Source organism: Microcaecilia unicolor, chromosome 14, assembly GCF_901765095.1.
Source record: "Microcaecilia unicolor chromosome 14, aMicUni1.1, whole genome shotgun sequence".
In the NCBI taxonomy this organism is placed as follows: domain Eukaryota; kingdom Metazoa; phylum Chordata; class Amphibia; order Gymnophiona; family Siphonopidae; genus Microcaecilia; species Microcaecilia unicolor.
This window is the reverse complement of record NC_044044.1, coordinates 7,471,914-7,495,949: the sequence shown is the minus strand read 5'-3', so window position 1 is coordinate 7,495,949 and position 24,036 is coordinate 7,471,914. Positions and strand designations below refer to the sequence as shown.

Here is a 24,036-nt window from a genome sequence, read left to right as displayed (position 1 = left end):
AAGGGGCGGGGAAACCCGTATTATCGAAACAAGATGGGCGTCCATCTTTCATTTCGATAATACAGTCGGGGACGCCCAAATCTCAAAATTTAGGTCGACCTTAGAGATTGTTGACCTAAATGTTGAGATCGTCGACCTTAGAGATGGTTATCCCCAGTTTTCGGCAATAATGGAAATCGAGGACGCCCATTTCAAAAATGACCAAATCCAAGCCCTTTGGTCATAGGAGGAGCCAGCATTCGTAGTGCACTGGTCCCCCTGACATGCCTGGACACCAACTGGGCACCCTAGTGGGCACTAAAGTGGACATCAGAAATTGCTCCCAGGTACATAGCTCCCTTACCTTGTGTGCTGAGCACCAAATCCCACTCCCCACAACTATACACCACTACCATAGCCCTTAGGGATGAAGGAGGGTACCTACATGTGGGTACAGTGGGTTTTGGGTGGGTGTGGGAGGGATCACATTTACCACCACAAGTGAAACAGGTAGGGGGAGGATGTGCCTTGGTATCCCCATTGATTTCTAGGTTATTGGACCTACACTCCCAGTGGTCCCACAATTACCAGAAAGCAATCACAAACCTAACACACAAACCATCAGGATTCTTTATCAGTCCAGACAGATAGAAAAAACAAACAAATGTGTTTATTCTCACACTGGAACAATAAACAAAAAATGTGCAATTAACATACAATAACAGGTAGCTGAAATATGGATCTTTTATAACACTATCTATATATTTGCATACTGGCTAAACAATACCTGGGAAGACCAGGACATATAATTCACTGAGCCTCAGCAAAGAAATCTGTCTCTCTTTCTTTCTGGCTAGGACTGAAGCAATAGCTAGCATCTGCTGGATAATAATTTTCAAAACTCCAAGCCTATGAGAGCCCAGAACAGTAAAGTTTCAAATAAAAACTGGTTACATCACTACAGCCACTTCCTATTACCTGTGTGCCAAATAAAGAAAGAGGAGTCAGTTCTCTGTAATAGCTTTAAGCAAAAAAACCATGCACCATCTGCTGGCCAAACAGGAGAAATACACTTCAGAACATAATGCAGGAAAATATTCAATACATTTTACATTTAGCTCACACCTTTTTCAGTAGTAGCTCAAGGTGAATTACATTCAGATATGCTGGATATTTCTCTGTCCCAGGAAGGTTCACAATCTAAGTTTGTACCTGAAACAATGGAGGGTTAATTGACTTGCCCAAGATCACAAGGAGCAACAGTGGAATTTGAACCAGCCACCTCTGTATTTCAAGACAGTTACTTCAACCACTAGGCCACTCCTTCACTCCTACATGCTTAAAACACACTGTTTCTACACACCTCCCTCCTAAAGAGGGAAACCCTTGATTGTGGCCTCCACAGAGTACTCATTGGGTCTTGATAATCCAGTGTTAGGGTGGTTCTGATTTTTCTTTTCTAGAGAGGCCATCAGCATTACCGTGTTCATTGCCTTTCCAGTGCTGTATAGTGAAGTTGAATATTTGCAGGGACAGGCTCCATGAAGTAACTTCCAATTCGCTCATTCTGCCTCGCCTCACCCTATGCTTGGAACAACCTTCCTGAGCCCTTATGCCAAGCCTCCTCCCTGCCCATCTTCAAGTCTTTGCTTAAAACCCACCTCTTCAATGCTGCATTCGGCACCTAACTCTTACCGTTCAGTAAATGCAGACTGCCCCAATTTGACCGCCCCTATCGGACTGTCCGTTCACTTGTCTCTTAGATTGTAAGCTCCTTGAGCAGGGACCGTCTCTCTATGTTAAATTGTACAGCGCTGCGTAACCCTAGTAGCGCTTTAGAAATGTTAAGTAGTAGTAGTAGTACTTGCTTTTTATTTTGGGAAGTGGGCCAGTTTTGTATAGCTTCCACCTTCGCTGGTTCAGGCTTCAGCTATCCACATCTACTCTGTGCCCTAAATATTCACTTCTGCTGTTCCCATCTGCAGTGGCGTTCCTAGCCTGGCTGACACCCAGGGCGGATTGCCGATATGCCCCCCCCCCGGGTGCATTTTTACCTGCCGGGGGGGGGGGGGTGCCACGCACCTGTTAGCTCTGAGTCTGCTCGTTCCCTCCCTGCTGCTCCCTCTGCCCCGGAACAGGAAGTAACAGGCGCGTGGCACCCCCTAATGGTGTGCACCAGGGGCGGACCGCCCCTACCGCCCCCCCCCCCTTTGGTACGCCACTGCCCATCTGACATTTGCTGGGTTTTATAGTCAGCCGGGCCTCCCTAATCCAGTCCAGTATTCCACTTAAATGGATCAGGAGGTCATCCCAAGTCTGACTGTACACAGCAATATCATCAAGATAAGCCCTAGCATGCTCCTGGAGTCCATCTAACAGATGATTCACTAAGGACTAAAATGTACCAGGGGTATTTTTCATTCCAAAAGGCATTACAGTAAACTCATACAAATGAAATGGGGTAATAATTGCTGATCGCTCCTGAGCAGTAGCTGTTAAGGGGATCTGCCATAGCTAAGGTCCATTTTCGTCAGTTTCTGGGCCCCAGCTAAATGGTCTAGTAACTCGTCCATGTGGGGCATCTGATAGGCGTCAGATACAGTACAATTTTTTTTATTTTATTTTATTTATTGCATTTGTATCCCACATTTTCCCACCTTTTTGCGGGTTCAGTGTGGCTTACAATATGAGTTGAATGTTGGAAATACAATTTGTTACAGATAGTTATGGATTACATTGTGCAGAGTTATGCGAAACAATTGAGGTGTCGTTAAGGAATGTAATAATGGAACATAGACATTACAACTTTGGAAGGAAACAATGGGAGCTTAGAGGGCGATAAAAAGGCATGAAGGCGTATGGTATATATCTTTCTGTGAGTAAAGGTATGAGTGATGTGATAATATGGGAATGAAAATTCAGAGGTGAATGTATGATGCGCATTAGTGAACAGTAAGTGTGGACTTTATGTGTTTTGTTTCTTTCCGTAAATTTTTTCGAAAAGATGGGTCTTCAATAATCTGTGGAAGGAAGCTTGCTCATTGGTTGTTCTTAGGTTGCGCGGCAGTGTATTCCAACACTGCGTGCTCATGTGAGAAAAGGTTGACGCGTGTAGCGCTTTGTATTTCACGCCTTTGCAATTGGGGAAGTGGAGGTTAAGGAAGGTTCGGGATGGTCTTTTGGCGTTTCTGGGTGGTAAGTCTATCAACTCAGACATGTAGGCTGGGGCTTCGCCGTGAATGATTTTGTGGACTAATGTGCATACTTTAAAAGTGACGCGTTCCTTGAGTCTCCTGTAAATCAACACAGAAAAGGAGGTTGTGCCATCTTTCTTGGGAACAAGAACTATGGGAGAGGCCCAGGAACCATGAGGCTTCTTGATAACTCCTAGGGCTAGCATCACGTCAATCTCCTGGCTTCATTTGCCTCCCCATCTCAGCAGATATTCAATAGGGACCCTGCTTCAGCAGGTCATGGCCACCTGTGTTTACATTGTGATTAGCTAAATAGGTAAGTCCTGGTTTAGTGGAAAACACATCTGCATACTTTTGCAGTACTGCTTCTAACACTATCTCTGGGTGGTGGTGAATTGCTCTCCCACTACAATTTATTGTATAGATCCCTCGGGTAAGGTCTCTGCTAAGAGGTCAGGTATGGGCTCACTATCCTGACACTCTTCCAGTAGACTGCAAACAGCTAGCACCATAGCTTTGTGATTTGCATAGGCCTTTAACTACTACTACTACTACTACTAACTAGCATTTCTAAAGCGCTACTAGGGTTACGCAGCGCTGTACAGTTTAAACATAGAAGGACGGTCCCTGCTCAAAGAGCTTACAATCTAAAAGACAAGAGAACAATCTAAAGACAAGTGAACAATCTAGAGGACGAGTGAACAGTTAATCTGATAGGGTGGATAGATTGGGGCATTCTATATATCTCGAGCGGTTAGGCGCCGAAGGCAGCATTGAAGAGGTGAGTTTTAAGCAGAGATTTGAAGATGGGTAGGGAGGGGGCATGGCGTGTGGGTAAAGGAAGATTGTTCCAGGCATAGGGTGAGGCAAGGCAGAATGAGCGGAGCCTGGAGTTGGCAGTGGTGGAGAAGGGTACTGAGAGAAGGGCTTTGTCCTGTGAGCGGAGGTTACGGTTAACATATTTACACTGCTTTCTGTGTTGAGAGTCCATAGATATAACATAGTCATTCAGGCATCTTATCACCTTGTAAGGTCCTACCAATTAGCTTGAAGTTTATTCTGACAAACTGGGACCAAAACAAGTACCTGCTGGCCCTCATAAAACTCTCTATTTTGGGCCATATGATCATATCAGGTCTTTTGCTTAGTCTGGGCTGCCTGCAAGCTATCTCTAACAAAGCCCACAAGTTCTTCTAATCTCTGCCGCATATTAACTACATATTCAATTACAGGGGTGTCAGAGGTATCAACTTTCCCTTCCCAATGTTCTGTTATTAGGTCAAGGGACCCTCTCACCTTCTGGCCATAAAGCAACTCAAATGGGGAGAACCCTGTAGACTCTTGAGGTACTTCTCTGTATGTAGGGTAAGTATTTTTCTCAGTCTGCCTCCTGTTTCTACAAAAGTCTTTAAAATGTGTTTTAACGTACCATTAAATCTCTCCACCAACCCATTAGTCTCAGGGTGATATGTGACATGTACAGATTTCATTCCACAGATTTTGGAGCAGCTCAGACATAAACTTAGTCCCTTGGTCTGAGAGTATTTCTCATAGATATCCTACCTGGGAAAATGTTTCTAACAGCACAGTGGCAGTTTTCTCTGGAGGATAAGGCTACCGCTTCAGGATATTTGGTAGATATAACATAGTTATTCAGGTGCCTTATGACCTTGTAAGATCCTACAAATTAGCTTGAAGTTTACTCTGACAAACTGGGACCAAAAGAAGTACCTGCTGGCCCTCATAAAACTCTCTATTTTTGGACCTTATGATCATACCAGGTCTTTTGCTTAGTCTGGGCTGCCTGCAAGCTTTCTCTAACAAGCCCACAAGATAGTCCTTGAAATGCCTCAAGCATAGGCGGTCGATGGCCCAACTGTTTGGGGAGGCTAAAGGGGGCGGGGTTAGGGGTGGGGCTTAAATCCATAATTGTCTGATAACACACAGAAAAAAATAAATAAATAAAATAAAAGTCACAATTAATACCTTTTATAAATTTAGATATTAGATATGTATCATATGTCAAAGAATAAAGTGGTTGCTCAAAGCATATACTAACCACAATCGCTCAACTGTAAAACACTATGCACAAATTTGTGCAAAAACACACTCAGAACCTTATTGTACCATAACACTAGGCAGACCCTAATACACCAATATACCAATCATATTTTTATTTATTTTATTTTATTGCTTTTGTATCCCACATTTTCCCACCTATTTGCGGGCTCAGTGTGGCTTACAATACATTGTGATTGATGGAAGTACAGCTTGTTACAATTCAATATTGGGTTACATTGTGGAGAATTAAGGGAAGACAAAGTCAATTCAGAATATCATTTGGGGGATACATCAATGGAATGTAACAAAGGGGGATGATAAGACGATAGAACAGTAGCCTGAGAACGTTAAGGTGTAACAGTTTTATCTGTGGGTGGAGCTTTAGGTGTGGTGAAAGTATGGGGAGGAGAATTCACGGGAAGTGTATTGATGCATTTCTATTAGTGTGTATGGACTTCATGTGTTTTGATCCTTACAGTAAATTTTCTCAAAGAGATGAGTCTTCAATAGCTTGCGGAAGTCGGTTAATTTGTAGATTGTTTTCAGGTTGCGTGGTAGTGTATTCCAGAATTGTGTGCTCATATAAGAGAAGGTTGATGCATGTAGTACTTTGTATTTTATGCCATTGCACTTAGGGAAGTGGAGATTGAGGAAAGTTCAGGATGATCTTTTAGCGTTTCTGGGTGGCAGGTCTATTAAGTCAGACATGTATGCAGGGGCTTCACCATGAATGATTTTGTGAACTAAGGTGCATACTTTAAAGGTAATACGTTCCGTGAGTGGGAGCCAGTGTAGTTTCTCACGTAAGGGTTTTGCACTTTCGTATTTTGATTTTCCGAAGATGAGTCTGGCTGCAGTATTCTGGGCTGTTTGAAGTTTCCTCAATATTTGCTCTTTGCAGCCTGCTTATAGTGAGTTGCAGTAGTCCAGATGGCTGAGCACGAGTGATTGCACTAGGCTGCAGAAGACAGATCTCGGAAAGAATGGTTTAATTCTTTTCAGTTTCCACATGGAGTAGAACATCTTTTTGGTTGTGTTGTTCGCATGAGTCTCAAGTGTTAAGTGGCGGTCGATAGTGACTCCAAGGATTTTTAAGGTTTCTGAGATTGGTAGATTAAGTTTAGGTGTGTTAATTTCGGTAAATGTTTTCATGTTGTATTGGGAGGTAAGTATGAGGCATTGAGTTTTTTTTCTGCGTTCAGTTTCAATCGGAATGCATCTGCCCAGGTGTTCATGATGTGTAGACTTTGGTTGATTTCGTTGGAGATTTCATTAATGTCTTGTTTGAAAGGAATATATATCGTTACATCATCGGCATATAAGTATGGGTTAAAGTTATGGTTCGATAGAGGTTTTGCCAAGGGAACCATCATTAGGTTGAAAATAGTTGGCGAGAAGGGGGATCCCTGTGGTACTCTACATTCAGGTGTCCATGCTGCAGACGTAGTTGAATTTGATGTGACCTGATATGAGCGTAAGGTTAAGAACCCCTTGAACCAGTTTAGGACATTGCCTCCGATGTCAAAATATTCGAGTATGTGTAGTAGGATTCCATGGTCAACCATATCAAAGGCACTTGACATGTCGAATTGTAAGAGGAGTATGTTGGTGCCGGTTGCGATCATTTGTTTAAATTTGGTCATTATGGTAATTAATACTGTTTCTATGCTGTGGTTTGACCGGAATCCTGATTGGGCGTCATGCAGCACTGAGAACTTGTTGAGATAGTTTGTGAGTTGTTTGGTTACCATCCCTTCGGTTATTTTGATTATTAGTGGTATTGATGCCACTGGTCTGTAGTTAGTTATTTCGCTTGCGTGTTTCTTTGTGTCTTTGGGTATTGGGGTGAGTAGAATCTTTCCTTTCTCCTTTGGAAAAAGTCCATTTTGTAACATGAAGTTCACGTGGTTTGTTAGATCCATTATGAATTGTTGAGGAGCTAACTTCATGAGGTTGTTTGGGCAAATATCTAGTTTGCATTGGGATTTAATGAATCTTTTAAGCGTTTTAGAGATGAGGTCCTCTGAAAGTAATTCGAATTCGGTCCAGATCCTGTCTGCTGGATATATTCCGTCTTCTGGGTCTAGACAGTTTAGGAGTGTGGAGTATTCAGTAGGGCTGGTGGGTATTTTGAGTCGCAATTGTATAATTTTCTCCTTGAAGTATTTCGCGAGGTCATCGACTCCTGGTGTATCTTTGTTGTTGTTTGTAACTGGTGTGGTGTCTAGTAGTTTATTTACAAGGTTGAAGAGTTTGTGTGTGTCTTTATAGTTTGGTCCAATCATTATTTTGTAGTGAAGTCTTTTAGTCTGTTTTATAGTGTATTTGTATTTCCTCCGAAGTGATTTCCAGGCATTCAGTGTGTGTTCATCTTTCTTTTTGTTCCATGTGCGTTCTAGTTTTCTGACTTGTGTTTTGAGTTCTTTCAGCTCTTCTGTGAACCATGAGTTTGATTTTTTCCTATGTGATGTTCCGGTTTGGATTGGTGTGATTGAGTCTAATGTAGTCTTACATATGTCATCCCATTCTTGGAGGAATTGAATGGTGTTGGTGTATGTTAACCATTCGTTTTGGTAGACCTGTTGCCAGAATGTTGTGGGGTCTATTTTTCCTCTTGTGGTGTATGTTGTTCGTTCATGTTTGTTGACTGTGTTTCTGTGTATTTTTCGCCAGTGGAGGGAGACGTGTGCTTTGTGGTGGTCTGTCCATGGTGTGGGTGTCCATCTTGTGTCTGTAAGTAGGAGAGTTGAGTCTGGGTCGAATTTGTGTGTAATGATGTCTAGTGTGTGTCCTTTTTTGTGTGTTGTTTGATTATTAGGTGCGTGTAGATCCCAGAGTTTTAGGAATTCTTTGCATTCTTGTGTGCCTGTTGAAGTGTCGTCTTCAAGGTGCAGGTTGATGTCTCCTATTATGAGGATGTTTGAGGCTGAGACACATGTGTTTGAGTTGAAGTCCATGAGTTGTGTTTGGGAGTCTTTCCATTTTCCTGGTGGTCTGTAGAATAGGATTGTATTGAGGTGTCCTTGTAAGTTCGGATGGGTGATTCTTGTCGAGGCGATTTCGAGTTGTGGTGAGGTAGATTCGCCAGTGGTTGTGATGATGAACTCGGATTTGTAGATTATGGCTATTCCGCCACCTCTTTTTCCATTTCTTGTCCAGTGGGTGATTTTGTATTCTGGTGGGCAAGTCTCTATGATGGCGGGATCTGTAGGACCGTGGAACCATGTTTCCATTATGAATAGAAGGTCTAGATTCTCTATGGTAATCCAGTGTAGTATGTCTACTGAGTTGCTTATTGCTGATCTAGCGTTAATGTATCCTATTCGGATTGAGCGGTATGCAGACCGTCAACAATATGAAACAAGGGATCATAATATCACAATTCTCATGTAGAGCCACAAAACACCCTTTTAGGGTGGATAGTGTTCACAATGAGCTCCTTTTATTAACTACTATATGTAGATCCTTCAAGAGGTAGTGTGTCATGATTTACGCTGTACACCCTTTCTGATGTTTTGGTGCCACCTCAGTAAGGTCAACACACAATCTCTCCACTGCAAAACACTATACACAAACTTGTGCAAAAACACACTCATAACCTTAGCAAACCATAACAGCACTAATTCCAAGGACAGGACGAGCTACAACCTTATGCATGGAAAGGCAGCACTGTAATTACACCGGGCTCTAAAACCTAGTGAAACAAAAAAAAACCCCAAAAAGGGCTGTATATACTACACACTAGTAGAATACTGCACCTTGATTACACATGAAAAACACATGACACAACAGATATGAAGGCAAAACTGGAAAGTTACCTCAAGAAGTCAGACTCAGCATGCAGCAATACTAGAAAAATTGAAACTTACATGCAAAATATCACAGATGCACATTTCCAAAAGCTGACATATTCCAGTTAATAAATTCTGAATAAAATACTTTTTTCTACCTTTGTTGTCTGATCATTTAGTTTTTCTATTCGCTTGGTCCCAGGGTCTTCTTTCCATTTGATATTTTTTCTCTCAACATGTCCACCATCCTCCTGTGTCCTTATGTGTCCTGTCTACCATCTGTAGCCCTGTCCCTATCCTTTCTCCAGTTTCAGCATCTGCCCTCAAAGTGTTCCGATCCAGCCCTTAAATTCAGCAATTTTCCCCTCCATCCATAACCAGCATTTCTCCCCTCCCCTCCATCCATGTACATGTACTTCTGTCTTTCCTTCCCTCCATCCTTGTCCAACATTTCTCCTCTGTTCCCTGCCCTCCACTCCATCCATGTCCAGATTTCTCCTCTCTTCCCTCCCCTCCATCCATCCATACATCCATGTCCAGCACCTTCCCTCTTTCTCATACCCTTCTATCCAGTGTCATCCCTCTTTCTTTCTCCATCCTTCTACCCATTACCCTCTCCCAATCCTTCTGTCTATTGTCTCCCTCTCTTTCCATCCATTGTCTCCCTCTATATCTCCTTCCTTCTAAACAGTTCTCTCTCTTGACCCTTTTCCATTCAGCATGTCCTCTCTATCCCCATCCTTCCAGTGTCTTTCCTCTTTCCCTCTCTACCCTTACGTCCAGTGTCTTCCCTCTTTCTGCCCCCTCTTTCCAGCTTTTCCCTCTTTATCCCTCCTTTCATTCAGCATTTCTCCGTCTGACAGCTAGGGTCTCCCCCAGTTTCTCCCCAGCAGCTTCTCTCTCCTGCCCATGTCCCCTCTTTCTCCCCATCTCTCTCTGGCTCTTCCCTGCTCTTTTCCATGTCCCTGGCTTTCCCCTGCTCTCTTCCATGCAGGGCCATGCCAAGGGTCTGTGGCACCCCCCTGCAGAAGATCATTTGGCACCCCCAGCACCCCCCGCAGACGAATAGTTGGCACACGCTCGCCCCCCCCCCCCGTGAAAATGATCGCTGCACTCCCATCCACGCTCCTCTCTCCCCTGCCCTCCCGCTCCCATGTCCCAACTGCCCGCCTTCTTCTTCCCCCCCAAGATCCCTTTTAAATTTACCTCCGTCCGGCAGCGAAGGCGCAGTGTCAGTGAAGGAGGCGGCGCTCCCGACGTCTCTACTAGTCTTCCCTTCGCTCAATGTCCCGCCTTCTTCTGACATCATTTCCTTGACATCAGAAGAAGGCGGAACACTGAGCGAAGGGAAGTCTAGTAGAGACGTCGGGAGCGCCGCCTCCTTCGCTGACGCTGCACCTTCGCTGCCAGACGGAGGTAAATTTAAAAGGGATCTTGTTGGGGGGGAGAAGAGGGTGGGCAGTTGGGACATGGGAGCGGGAGGGCGAGGTAAGCATGGTGCGGCGGGGCGCCCCCCCCAGAGGACGGCGCCCTCCTGCCGTGCTTACCTCGCTTACTGTGTTGGCACGGCCCTGCTTCCTTGTCCCCTTTTTCTCTCCCCATCTCTCTCTGGCTCTCCCCTGCTCTCTTCCATGTCTCCTCTTTCTCTCCCCATCTCTCTCTGGCTCTCCCCTACACTTTTCCACTTCCTCTCTCTCTCCTCCAGCTTCCTCATGCATCTCTCCTCTTCCTCATGCATCCCACCTTTCTCTTCCCTCCCCTTCTTGCTTCCATCACTCTTACTCCTTTCTCCACCCCCCCTTTTCCCATTCCCATGCCCTGCCATTGCTTTCCTTCCTCTCTCTTCCCCTTAGATGTGGCATCTCACATCCTCCTCTCTCCACCCCCCTTTCCCTTTGGTTGGTCTGTCTGTCTGGCATCGCTTCCCCTCCTCCCCAGACTAGTGCGGTACCATATCGCTCTCCCCCTCCGCTCCTGTCACGTCGTCTTTCAACTTCGAGGCTTCCTTCCCGTAGCAGCAGCAGCAGCATCAGCAATGATGTACGCGCCGTTGCTTTCAGCCTGCCCCGGAAGCACTCTCTGTACAGCTTCAGTGTTGGAGGGACGCTGTCCAGAGAAGGCTTCCGGGGCAGGCTGAAAGCAGCGGCACTTACATCATTGCTGATGCTGCTGATGCTACAGGAAGGAAGCCTCGAAGTTGAAAGACGACATGACAGGAGCGGAGGGGGAGAGCGGCACCGCACTAGTCGGGGGGATGGGGGTAAAGATCGGGACCGGTACGCACCAGTCGGGTGGGAGGGATCCGGAAGACGACGTGACAGGAGCGGAGGGGGACAGCGATAACGCACGAGTCGGGGGTAAAGATCGGGACCGTCGCGCACCAGTCGGGGGGGGGGGGGGAAGGAGCCGGGAGGGAGATGTTCACGAGCTGCACCCGCCCCGCCCTTGCTGCACTTCTGACTGGGGAGGCTTAGCCTCCCCAAGTCTCTTATACCGGGCACCTATGGCCTCAAGTGCTCTCTACCAGTGATCTTTCCTCCCAGACAATGCACCCAGTCTTCTGAGGAATCTCATTGAGGCAGCACATTTTTCAAAAGCAGTTAGATATCCATCTATGTCTCCTCTTGTACCATCAAACTGTGAAAACAAGTTGGGTCCAATTCAGGTTGTGGATCCTGCCTCGGCCCTTGGCACAGGGGTTGTGCTTGAACTTTGGAGGTGAGCCATTTCCATCTCTATCTTTAATTTCTGCAGCTGTAACTCCCACTCCACATGCTGCTGTTCCCACTCCTCTCGCTGCTGTCGCTTCTCCTGTTCTTCTCACCGCTGGCGCTTTTCCAGATCCTCTCACTGCAGCTGGTCTAGTCGCTGCCACTTTAATATGGTGTGGCATTGGGCCCTGCGAACTCTCAGGTCTTAGCCCAAAAGGGATTCTACTCTTCCCCCAGGAGAACTCTGTGCAGGCCTCTCCTGCATCTTCTCCCCACTGAGGTTATTCGGTTGCTCTTGTGTTAGGTTAGGCATCTCCAGTGTCTGCAAGCTGTTGCCAGTCACCATCAGCACACTGCTAATCTCATAAAACTACCAAAAAATAACTTGAACTGGAAGGGACAATGGGGGCCCAGCACCGGGGCCTTTCTCTCTCCTACTCCTGATGGGACCCAATTGTTTGCATCCCAACAGCTTATCCTCATATGGCAAAGATTTATTACTTGTTACTGGGTGTAAAGAAGAATTTGAATCAAGCAGTAAGAACGGAAGAGCCATTAGAGGTTATGGATTTGAATTTAACCCAAACTTTAGAAGACGAAAATAAAAGATTGAGAACAGCAACACTGATTGTGACTTTTATATTACAACCAGATAGAGATTGGATATTAAAACAATTTTTTCTTAACAGATAACTACTTTTCCTGATTACTAAGGTCAGAATATTCCCAGATGTTTCTAGGGTTGCTCAAAAGAAACAAGAATTTCTTAAATTTCCTAATGGACAAGTCCATAAACCGCTACTAAACGGACTTGGAAAAATCCCAAATCCCAGGAATAACATGTATAGAATGTTTGTACGTTTGGGAAGCTTGCCAGGTGCCTTTGGCCTGGATTGGCCGCTGTCGTGCACAAGATGCTGGGCCCGATGGACCCTTGGTCTTTTCCCAGTATGGCATTACTTATGTACTTATGTGCCCAAAAGCTTTGCAACTGGGAGCTTTATTTTAGTTCAATTTTCCATCTAAATGTGTATTAAAGCTAAACTAAGTAAAATATGTATTTAATGATGCTAAACAGTTAAGTTTGTTCGTTGATTCTAAAATGGTGACTACACCTAAGTCAAACTAATTAATTGTATTTACGTCAACTCCGTGATTTAAAGTAATTAACCTGGAACCTCCCTTGTAAGCCTCTAATTGTGAAAACTTGTAGAGTTAATTTCTATAATTTCCTAAGAATTGAGAACTGCCCCTGATAGTGGACTATAGATGAGTGAAGGATTGTGATTTCTTGTAATATTGAGTGTAAAGAATATGTAATTAATATGGAATAGTCATCTTTTCTGTAAGATTTGTTCTTGGAAATTTTACAAAATGAAAAAAAAAACACTGTTTCTTCATGCTATCCCCCTACCTTTTGATATAGAAACTCCTCTAAATGTGAATTTTTAACTTATTATTTTGTAATGAGACAAAGGCAATGATCATAGAGTCTGAAAAGATGGTTAAAAGAAAAGCAACAATCTCCAAATCACCAAGGTAGACATATTTTTTAGCAACAACGTTAAGAATAGAAGAATCACTCTTATGACAAAGACCATTAGTGCCCAATGTTCCCATAATAAAATCCCATATGGGAACGTTGGGCACTAATGGGTTAACTTTAAAGAAAGAGTAAAAAGGACATAAAACCATTAGGGATAAATGGGTATAAGTCCATGCAGTATACCTTGAGGATTCACATTTATGGTACAATTGTCAGATCCAGATAGCAGAACTGGCAAACATTCACTTCACAGTCTATTCCAGCACAGACACGCAGTCTTTTAAGTTTATTTTTATTCAACCAAAACTCCCAACTGATAGGGTATTTTACTTTTCATTTTCTTGTCTCTTTCCATATCATCTCAACTGAAACCTCCCCTATGCATTGTATTAAACTATTCCTTTGTCTTATATTATCTCTCCCTTGTCATTGCAAAAACCCACAAATTTTTTAATGGCCCTTTTAAAAAAGCTTAGGGTATGCTGAGAAGTCTGTTTTATAACAATGAGCTTCTTAGCATTTAGTAAATAATCATTTTGTTAGTGAATGCTAAGTTTTAGAATAGAAAAAGGACCCTGAAATTTCTAATGGTGCCCTGATTAAATATGTTTTCTCAGGTACAAGAATTGCTGTATTTCTCTGCCATCCTATTTGGTCAACAAACTACTCCCTCTGTAACAAACCCAAACACTTCCCTGGAGTAAGTGACTGTCAGTGTCCAGTTGTAGCCATTATCTCTTGCTGAATTCTTCAAGGAATTAAGCTGGAATTGTTAGTCTTACCTAGTTATGCACAGGTGTACAAGACAAATATCTTTATCTATCTATCTCTCTATCGAGGATTGTAAAAAAAAAATTACAAGAGGTCCATATGAAACTGACAGTCTGGGCATCTAAATGGCAGATAACTTTTAACATGGGCAAGTGCAAAATGATGCATCTGGGAAAGAGGAACCTGAATTAAAGCTATGTAATGCAAGCTTTCACATTAGGAGTCACCGACCAGGATAGGCATCTAAGTTGTCATCATTGATGATACATTGAAACCCTCTGCTCAGTGTGCAGTGATGGATAAGAAAGTAAATAGAATGGTAGGTATTATTAGGAAAGGAATGAGGACATTATAAAGCCTTTGTATAGCTCCATGGTATGACCGCTCCTCAAATATTGCATTCAATTCTGGTCACCGCATCTCAAAAAAGATATAGAAGAATTAGAAAAGATACAGAGAAGGGCCGTGAAAATGATAAAGGGGATGGGGTGTCTTCCCTATGAGGAAAGGCTAAAGTGGCTAGGGCTCTTCAGCTTGTAGAAAAGAAGGCTGAGGGGAGATATGATAGAGGTCTACGAAATAATGAGTGGAGTAGAACGGGAAGATGTGAATTGCTTGTTTACTGTTTCCAAAAATACTAGGACTAGGAGGCATGCAATGAAGCTATAAAGTAGTAAATTAAAACAAATCAGAGAAAATATATCTTCATTAAATGTGTAAACTCTGGAATTCACTTCCATAGAATGTAGTAAAAGCAATTAGTTTAGCGGGGTTTAAAAAAAAGGTTTGGATGGCTTCCACTGTTTATTTCTACAACAAGCAGCATAAAATGTATTGTATTGTTTTGAGATCTTGCCAGGTACTTGTGACCTGGATTGGCCACTGTTGGAAACAGGTTGCTGGGCTTGATGGACCTTCTGTCTGTACCAGTATTGCAATACTTATGTACTTATAGATACATTTGATCTATACACCTGTGTACCCCTAGGTAAGTATTATTGTTTTAGGGCAATGTAATCTATAGTGCATAAAATTTTGCAACATTGAGATCTATTTCAAAATAGTGAAAACTAATTTTGAAAAGTGTATACTACTATGGTGAAATGGTGCATATTATTGATGATTAAAAAACATAGAAAGTCACGGGGTAATGTGAGTATTATATTTCTCATTTCACAACTTATATCCTGTATATACTTGACTATATATCTATCTGAAGATAAACTGAGATAACATTTGTCCCTTAGAAAAAGGGTGTGTGGGGGGGAAGTATGAACTCAAATATAAACTGAGGGGTTTTATTCAAGTATTCCTTTCTTCCCTCCCTCCCCCATAGTATCCTGTATTCCTCACCTCCTCTTCATTCCCCTTTCCTGCTTTCCCTGAGGTGTCACTCCTTGGCCGTCCCAACCAAACGAAAAGGTCTCTCACTTTATCCCTCCCTCACCCCATACTCCTGAGCTCAGAAAACCCCCTCCCATACACAACCTTAGGCCCACTCCCAGGCCTATTATAGTGGTCTGGTGGACAGTCATGGCAAGGGTGATCCCAGCTCACTGCTGCCAATGCTGTCTTCCTTAAGCAAAATGGCTGCCGTGACTTCCAGCAACTGCTTTGCAAGATTGCTGCAGAAGATGGTGGAAGCCATTTTGAGATTGGGGCTGGCACAGAAAGGAATGTCCTGCCTGTGATGAATCCAACACCAAAATGGCTGAAATGACCTCCAGTTTGAAAAATGCCAGACAACATGGGGGAAGGCTTGAATATAAACTATGATATATTTTTTGACGGTTTATTTAAACTAAAGAATTAGTTTTATAGCTGAATATATATTGTACATCCATACATAGGCGGTCGGTGGCCCAACTGTTTGGGGAGGCTAAAGGGGCGAGGTTAGGGGTGGGGCCAGGGGTGGAGCTTAAATCCATAATTGTCTGATAACACACAGGAAAAAAAAAATAAATAAAAATAAAAGTCACAATTAATACCTTTTATTAAATTTAGATATTAGATATGTATCATATGTCAAAGATTAAAGTGGTTGCTCAAAGCATATTCTAACCACAATCGCTCAACTGCAAAACACTATGCACAACTTTGTGCAAAAACACACTCAGAACCTTACTGTACCATAAATATTACACTGGGCAGAACCTAATACACCAATATACCACCCATACGGAAAATGTAGACCATCAACAATATGAAACAAGGGATCATATCATCCCAATTCTCATGTAGAGCCACAAAACACCCTAATTCATGTTTAGTATGGGATAAAATGCCATAAATAAGTAATTAAATATAAATTTTTAATGTTGAGCACCTGATTCTCAAAGTGGACATATTCCAAACACTACAATGAAAATAAAATTATCTTTTCTACCTTTGTTGTCTGGTGACTTTTTCTGATCATGCTGGCCCAGTATCCGATTCTGCTGCTATCTGTCCTCAGTGCACGTCAGGAAGTCATCCTCGTTAAATATCTCCCTGGCAACCCAGGACACCTCCAGCCAACCCCCCTGCTCTCCCAGCAGTAAGGTAAACAAATTAAACCAGAAACAAATTTCTACAACTGGTTACACAAGGCTAGAGGGCTTTCACTGCAGCTCCTGCTGTGAGGATGGAGGTAAATTAACAATTTAAACCCCTCAGGGCAGCGGGACTCCACAGCTGATCCATCCTGCTGCAGCAGGGGAGGCTTAGCCTCTCCAAGCCTCTCAATACCAGGCGCCTATGCATCCATAGACTCATTAATAGTTGCATCTGCTTCATTAGCTTAATCTTCCCACAGCTCAGTCCCTCTCAATTCTCCATGGCTCCTTGTATCTGTTAGACACTTGGGTCAAAAAGACAGCTGTGCTCCCCAGAGCCCTAGAACCCCCCTTTTCCCCTTTCTCCAGTGTGCAAAAATGAACAGAAATATGGCTCCAGGCTACATACTTTTTCATCTCTATCCCCTAGTTTTTATATTTGATTTTCATCTCTTTTTAATCTTTAGAAAGATTATTTTTGTAGTCTTCATTTACAACCAAACTAAAAAATTTAATTGCAGCTTTCCATATGGATTTATATTAAAATTATATATTGTGTTATGTACATTAATAATCTACAATACTTAGGCCAATAATTCTATATATACAATACCAAAATATCAGCACTGAAAACCAGCTACACACTTAAATTTAAGTACCATTTATAGAATAGCATTTAACACCAGGATCTGTGCTGATTTTTGAGCATGAAGATTAACACCAAGTTAAACCTGCTGTGTATACTCACACCTACATTGGGTGCGTATCGCTGTTATTCTGAATTACTGTGGCAAATTGGAGGAACAGCCCTGATCCACCTATAACCCTCCTATAGCCACACCCCCTTTTTGGATTTACAATTTAAATTTACATGCTTATCCTGGTGCTTAAGGAAGCATGTGCAAATTTAAATTAATACCAATTAGCAACAAAATTAGGGGTCTGTTTACAATGCAGTGCTAGCAGCCGTCCATACGCTAGTTCCGACATGGCCTATTCAAAGTGGGCTGTATCGACCAGCGCATGGACAGCTGCTAGCGCTGCATAGTAAACAGGAGCATTTGTTTATGAGTACCTAATAATCAGCACAAATTGGCTCATTTGGCAATTAAATTACATGTGCAAATTGGGAGTGTGCCAAAATTTGCTTTGGCAATGTTGGACACAATATATAGAATCTGGGGGTTAGCGAAAATGGATATTACTGTAAGCAAAAATAAACATTACACTTGCTAGAAAAAGTAAACCTGCAGATTTTACCTGCCATGGCTTAAATTCCATTTTAAGACTATTTCCAAGTTGGGACTTTGCTGTATAAAAGTTGTGTAAAGCATGAGCCAGGGCGTAGATCATATTATAAAGATTATATGGGAAATTATCCGTATCAAGTCCTGTGCCATCAATGTTAAACAGCGTCTCCGAAACTGTGATGTTTGCATGGTTTTTGAGCAAATCACAATTAAATATATCTTTGAACATAGATAAGAAAGTTGGTTTCAGGAATGTAGAGGAGTTGAGATTTTGGAAGCAATGTTCAGAACCTGGAATATCTCCTTTTGGGATTGAAAACCTTAGGGAGCCATTCAATGGAGTACATCTTGCAGGTGCAGTATTAAGAGATATGCTATTAACAGAAGAAGTCTCCACAGAGAAGATAAACAGTTTCATATCTGTAAATTTATCAGGGATGAGACAGAATACTTCTATTGTGAATATGTGTGTAGTGAGCATAATAATAACATTCACCTTTGATTTGTAGATCTTGTTGAAAATCTCATGAATTCTTTTCACTATTCCTTTAGAAGAGGAAATCATAAAATTTGGAATAGATTCCAAAAAATCTACACAGCCCCCACCCCTGATAATCTGTCTCTTCAGTTCCTCACTGTACATTATATCAGTCTCATCAGTTGAGGTGAGAATCCCCACCCAACTCCATCCAAAGAGTCTCAGAAGTGGAGTCAAACCATGGTAATCAGAATAATCATTTGGAAAACTATGATACAAGTATGGGAACTCAACTTGTTCATTCAGTGATGTTTCTGTCAATCCGTAACTGATCTAGGATGGAAAAGGTCAAAGGATTTCAAGTTTATAGATGTTAACACTTATTTGAGAGACTTTATACAAAACATTCAATTTGTGCAGTCAATCAGACAATCCAATGAAGGGTCACATAGAAAAAATTAACCCATCTCTGTACAATTTATAGAATACTAGGATTTTGTGTGTTAGAACTACTGTGCTAAGTAGCATGATATAATTTACACAACATGATATACACAACTTGTAGAACACATAAATGAAAGAGGGCATTTAACGATGAAGAGTATGGGTAGGTATAACTTTACAGAATACTGTGAGATACAAGCCACAGTGCCACATTTAGGTGTGAACATTTACCTCTGTCATTGATTTTGCTGTACAATTGTTATATTTCACCCCAAGTTTATAAACGTAAGTGAGGGCATTCTGCTCTCTGTATATCCATGGCGCAACTTGAAGGTGAAACATGGCCACATTAGGCTTTTAAAAAATGGCTTGTTTTGTTCTTCATAATACTAGTGTTTCTTAACTGTGGTATTCATATCTTTTTATCCATTTTATCTTGTTGGGCAGACTGGATGGGTTGTTCAGGTCTTTATCTGCAGTCATTTACTGTGTTACTTTTACCAAGCTGTGGGAAAAAAGGGCACTGAGGTGGCCACTTGCAGAGGCTACCTTTACAACTGGGGGAAAAAGACTTCTTCCAGTGCAGGCCCATTTCCTGAGGAAGGCAGTAAAGAATCTAGCGGTAACCTTCAGTGGTAGAAAACACAAAACAATTTTCTAGCCCGAGAAATGGTGTACGGTGGGGGACCCCACAATTATCTAAAATATGAACAGGTCAAAAAACGCAATACCAACATAAATGTTTATAAGTTGGAACATAAATTTTATGCGAGCTATTTCAGAATTATAAACATTTATTGTTCTTGATGATGTCACAGAGTCAGGTGTCCATTGCTAGATTCATCATGGTTTTTTGATGGCACATCAACCACTCAAAAATTAAGGGGACTTTGATTTTTATGGATATAGACATGCGTTCTACTTCTCAACTGAGAAGTACACATTTATTTTTTTAGCTCCGCCAACAACATGCCCAGACCACACCCCAATGACAAATGCATGCTTTTTTTGTTGTTTTAGATGATTATATCCCAAATGTTAAAAATTAATTAGCAAGATAATTCTTTTCAAATAGAAACTTGAAAACTGAAAAGTAATGAATAAAAGAAATTATAATTTATGTAACAAGTGGATTTTTCAGAGGGGCATTTTCAATGTGATGTCCAGGTCCAACTGAAGAATTGTTGGTGAAAAAAATCTAAATATTTTCACTCTTTACATAGCAATGTTCAAGTTGGAAAAAATGTCTATTTGTATGTTTCAAAAATTACTAATTTCTAGACATTTTTGTGCTCAGTATTTCTTTAGTTACTATTTTCAGAAACAAAATGTCCTAGAGAAAAATGTTCAAAAAGAATTCATAAGGAAGGCTGTGTGGCACCATTTCTAGTAATCTGGCCACACAGTCTTCCCAGAAAAGCAAAGGGGCAGTCTAATGGTCAGTGCAGTGGACTTTACAGAAAGGGACCCAGGTACAAATTCCACCTTTTTGTTTTTGAGCCCTCCAGGACCACCTGTAGGCCTACTTTACTTAACTATACATCACTACAAAAGCCTTCATGTCTGATGGTGTCTCCTATCTATAGTTACAGTTGGTATTTTGTGGGTTTTGGAAGGCCCACAATTTCCACCACAAGTTTACTAGTTAGGGTGGGATATATACCTGGGTCTCTTTCTCTACAGTGTGTGGTGCTCTAATAGAAGAGGCCATGATATTTGAAATGGTCACAGATCCTGGTATCTACATCTTTTGGGGGGGGGGGGGGGGGGTTGACAAGTGCAGTATTCTGAGAACCTGGGAATGTGGGTTCAACAAGCCACAGGACCGTCTATCACCCCAGGTATAAAATAAGTACCTGTATATAATATGTAAACCACTTTGATGATAACCATGGAAATGCAGTATATCAAATCCCATTACCCCATTTCCCTCTCATGCCCCAATATCTCCAGTGGTCTGTTAAGCCAATCTTTGACATTTAAAAAGGTACATATAAAAAAAAATTCCCTAGATACTTTTATTTTGTTCCATTATCCCAGGAAAATATCCAAAGTCAGTATCCACCCAAACCCCACCTAAAATATGCCTCAGCACACTCCCAACACCACCACCACCCATCTTGTGAAATAGATTAAGTGCATAGAAATCAGTCTCAAATCTGAGTTTGAAAATCACATCTTGGACATCTCCCATAAAAAAACATCCATCTGGGGCTTTGTGCAACATTAGAGATAATGTTCTTTTTTTTTTTTTTAAATCAGCACCTAGGTATATTAATTTCCTTCAAGAAATGTGTACCAATTCAATGCTGTAGAAAAACAATACTTTCCTCCAACATAAATGCTAGCTATCTGATAATGAACTGGGGTGGTCAGAGTTGAAGCAAAATGTGGACATTGGGTAAAACAGAACCCAGTATTTAATGCCAGTAGGTAAATACAAGCTGACAATGACAGTCCAATTTCAGGGCTGACCCAAAAGTACATTCAGACTATGAACTGATAGCAAACTGAATAACATTGGGAATGTGGTTTTGCTTTCTTAACTTTATCAGTTTCGCTGTCTGGTTAAAGCAGCTAAATAGTTAACCTTTGGTAATGTTAATGCTCTGCTATGTACTGACCCAGAACTGTCTGGATACCACCAAGGTGGTCAGAGAAAACTCATCAACAGCACCATCTAATCATTGACTGTAATATCCTTCTTAATAACACTTATAGGATTAGCAAAACCTGCAAATCTGCTAAATGCCTTTGAGTATCACCCCTAGAATTAACATTCGATATACTAGGAAGTTCTACATATGGTGTGTAACAGTCCAGCTCATTTTTGAAACTTTTTGCCGGCAATCTTACGACAGAAATTGGGAGATCACTGGCAATTTCGCAAAAGCGGCAAAATCCATATTATGGAAAGGTGCATTATTGACAGCATCGCCGCTTTCCCTTCGCCGCGCCGGTGAAAGTTCAAGGGGGTGTGTTGCCGGGATAGCGAAGGCGGGACATGGGCGGGCATGGGTGTGGCTACTAGACGGCCGGCTTTCGCGGATAATGGATAAATAAAACCAGACTATAATCAGTATTTCGCCGGGTTTACTTGGTCCTTTCATTTTCACAACCAAGCCTCAAAAAGATGCCCCAACTGACCAGATGACCACCGGATGGAATAGGGAATGACCTCCAAGTACTCTCCCAGTGGTCACCAACCCCTCCCCACTAAAAAAATAAGAACAAACACCTTTTTTGCCAGCCTGTATGCCAGCCTCAAATGTCATACCCAGCACCCTGACAGCAGTATGCAGGTCCCTAGAACAGTGTTTGTTGGGTGCAGTGGACTTCAGACGGGCAGACCCAGGCCCATCCCCCATTTCACCGGGCCAAACCGTATTATTGAAAAAAAGATGGCTGGCCATCTTTTTCAAAAATACGGTTCTGGCCAACTTTTACTTCGCCGCCAAAATAGATCTCCGGCGACCTATTTCGCCGGCAACATTCCATTATTCCCCTCAGTATGTGCTATTTCTGTATGATTGTTTGGCATGGAAAAGCATTAGAACAGAAGCAAGACACCAAAAAGGGTCAAAAACTGCTGATCCATACAGAACTATAATTATGCGCTCTGTTATTTAATAGCGCCTAAGTGTTTCCATGTGGATCTGAAAAGGGGGTGTAAAGATGGGATGGAAATGATCAGGTCAGAGTCGTTCCCTTAAAATACGCATGGTGTTAAGAATTACTGGGATCCACACCCAATTTTCACACTGGGATTTACATCGGGTTTCAGTTGGTATCTTGCTTCTGTTCTCATGCCCCCCCCCCCCCCCAAAAAAAAAAAAAAAAAACTAGCCCATAATATAGACAATGGCCAAGACAAGTCTACATCAACATACCGCACTAGAAATTTACTCAATTATTAACCCTGTCTTTGGCTTTCTTAATTCCCTTTGGGATCTACAAGTGATAGATTATTAGAAAATAATCAAAGTTACAAGTACTGTATATTTCTCAGTATTATTAAGGGATGATTGAAAAATTCACTATAGGTGTAATACAACTATATATTGGTAATATTTAGTCTAATCCCTGCAAACAAACTTAGGTTATTTCTGCCAGTTTCTTGTGAATCATTGTGACTTATCCAAAGCATAATTTTGTGTAAGGAATTTCCTGTGAATTCTGTTCAGAGATTCATGAGAATTTGACAAGTAAGTGTTGAATTTTAACAATTCTAATATCCCAGTAAGATAGCAAAACAAAAAACCCAACAGCAATAATCCAGGATAACAAAAGATGAACAGGGGAAAAGAGAAGTTAACACACCAACATTTTAGAGATTATAAATTGAGACTGGTTTTTGCTATACCTGTGGGTATCTATAGATCCCTGTGAGTCTGGCAACTGCATGTGATGCCAATGAAGGGAGTCTTCCAATGAAACCTACAACATGGCTCTTTGGATAACATGTATAGCCAGGAACAAGTTCTTTCTTTCCAGATAATATGCTCAGAATACCACACAGTGAAAACCAAGCATCAGAGCAGGAGTCAATGATATGCAAGCCCAGGGTGATATTGGGTAAGATTTCTGCATTTTGGTTGATCTCCTCGATGGCAATAAAAAAAGTCAAGAGATGCCGAAGGTAACTGAAGGGGTCGACTCTGTGAGCAAACAAACACATCTGAGAAGCATAAGCTATATATAAACTATACAACTGTGGTATCATATCCTACCTTATGCTATGAGTTTATCTTGTTGGGGAAACAGCAAAAGTAGAGGCTGACAAATGCGCAAACCAATAGGGAGATAATATCAAAAACCAGTTTATTCAGAATATTCATATCAATGACCCGACACAGTCCGTGTTTCGGCGCCAAAGCGCCTGCCTCAGGGGTCACAATCAACTTTCTCTGAGAAGAAGCTGATAGGCTTGAATGATTCCTTTATGTATGCAAGTTAATCCACAGAGAGAACAAAAGAACAGCCAACTGATCAGCAAACACCATGTGACAAGAAAGTTCTCAGAGAAAGTTGATTCTGACCCCTGAGGCAGGCGCTTTGGCGCCGAAACACGGACCGTGTCGGGTCCTTGATATGAATATTCTGAATAAACTGGTTTTTTATATTATCTCCCTATTGGTTTGCGCATTTGTCAGCCTCTAATTTTGCTGTTTTGCTTTGACTTTCCGTGGAGGCTCCTCCTGTCTTCTTGGATTTGTTTATTACTACTACTACTATTTAGCATTTCTATAGCGCTACAAGGCATACGCAGCGCTGCAC

At 41.9% G+C, this 24,036-nt stretch overlaps 1 protein-coding gene across 1 annotated transcript in view; it reads right to left on the bottom strand.

Moving 5' to 3' along the window:
* Positions 1 to 24,036, bottom strand: part of LOC115457752 (extracellular calcium-sensing receptor-like) — a 45,039-nt gene that overhangs the window by 2,035 nt on the left and 18,968 nt on the right. Inside the window, exon 3 of the mRNA XM_030187329.1 lies at positions 23,123 to 23,417. Coding sequence (XP_030043189.1) covers positions 23,123 to 23,417 — 295 coding nt within the window. The remainder of the gene's footprint in view (positions 1 to 23,122; positions 23,418 to 24,036) is intronic.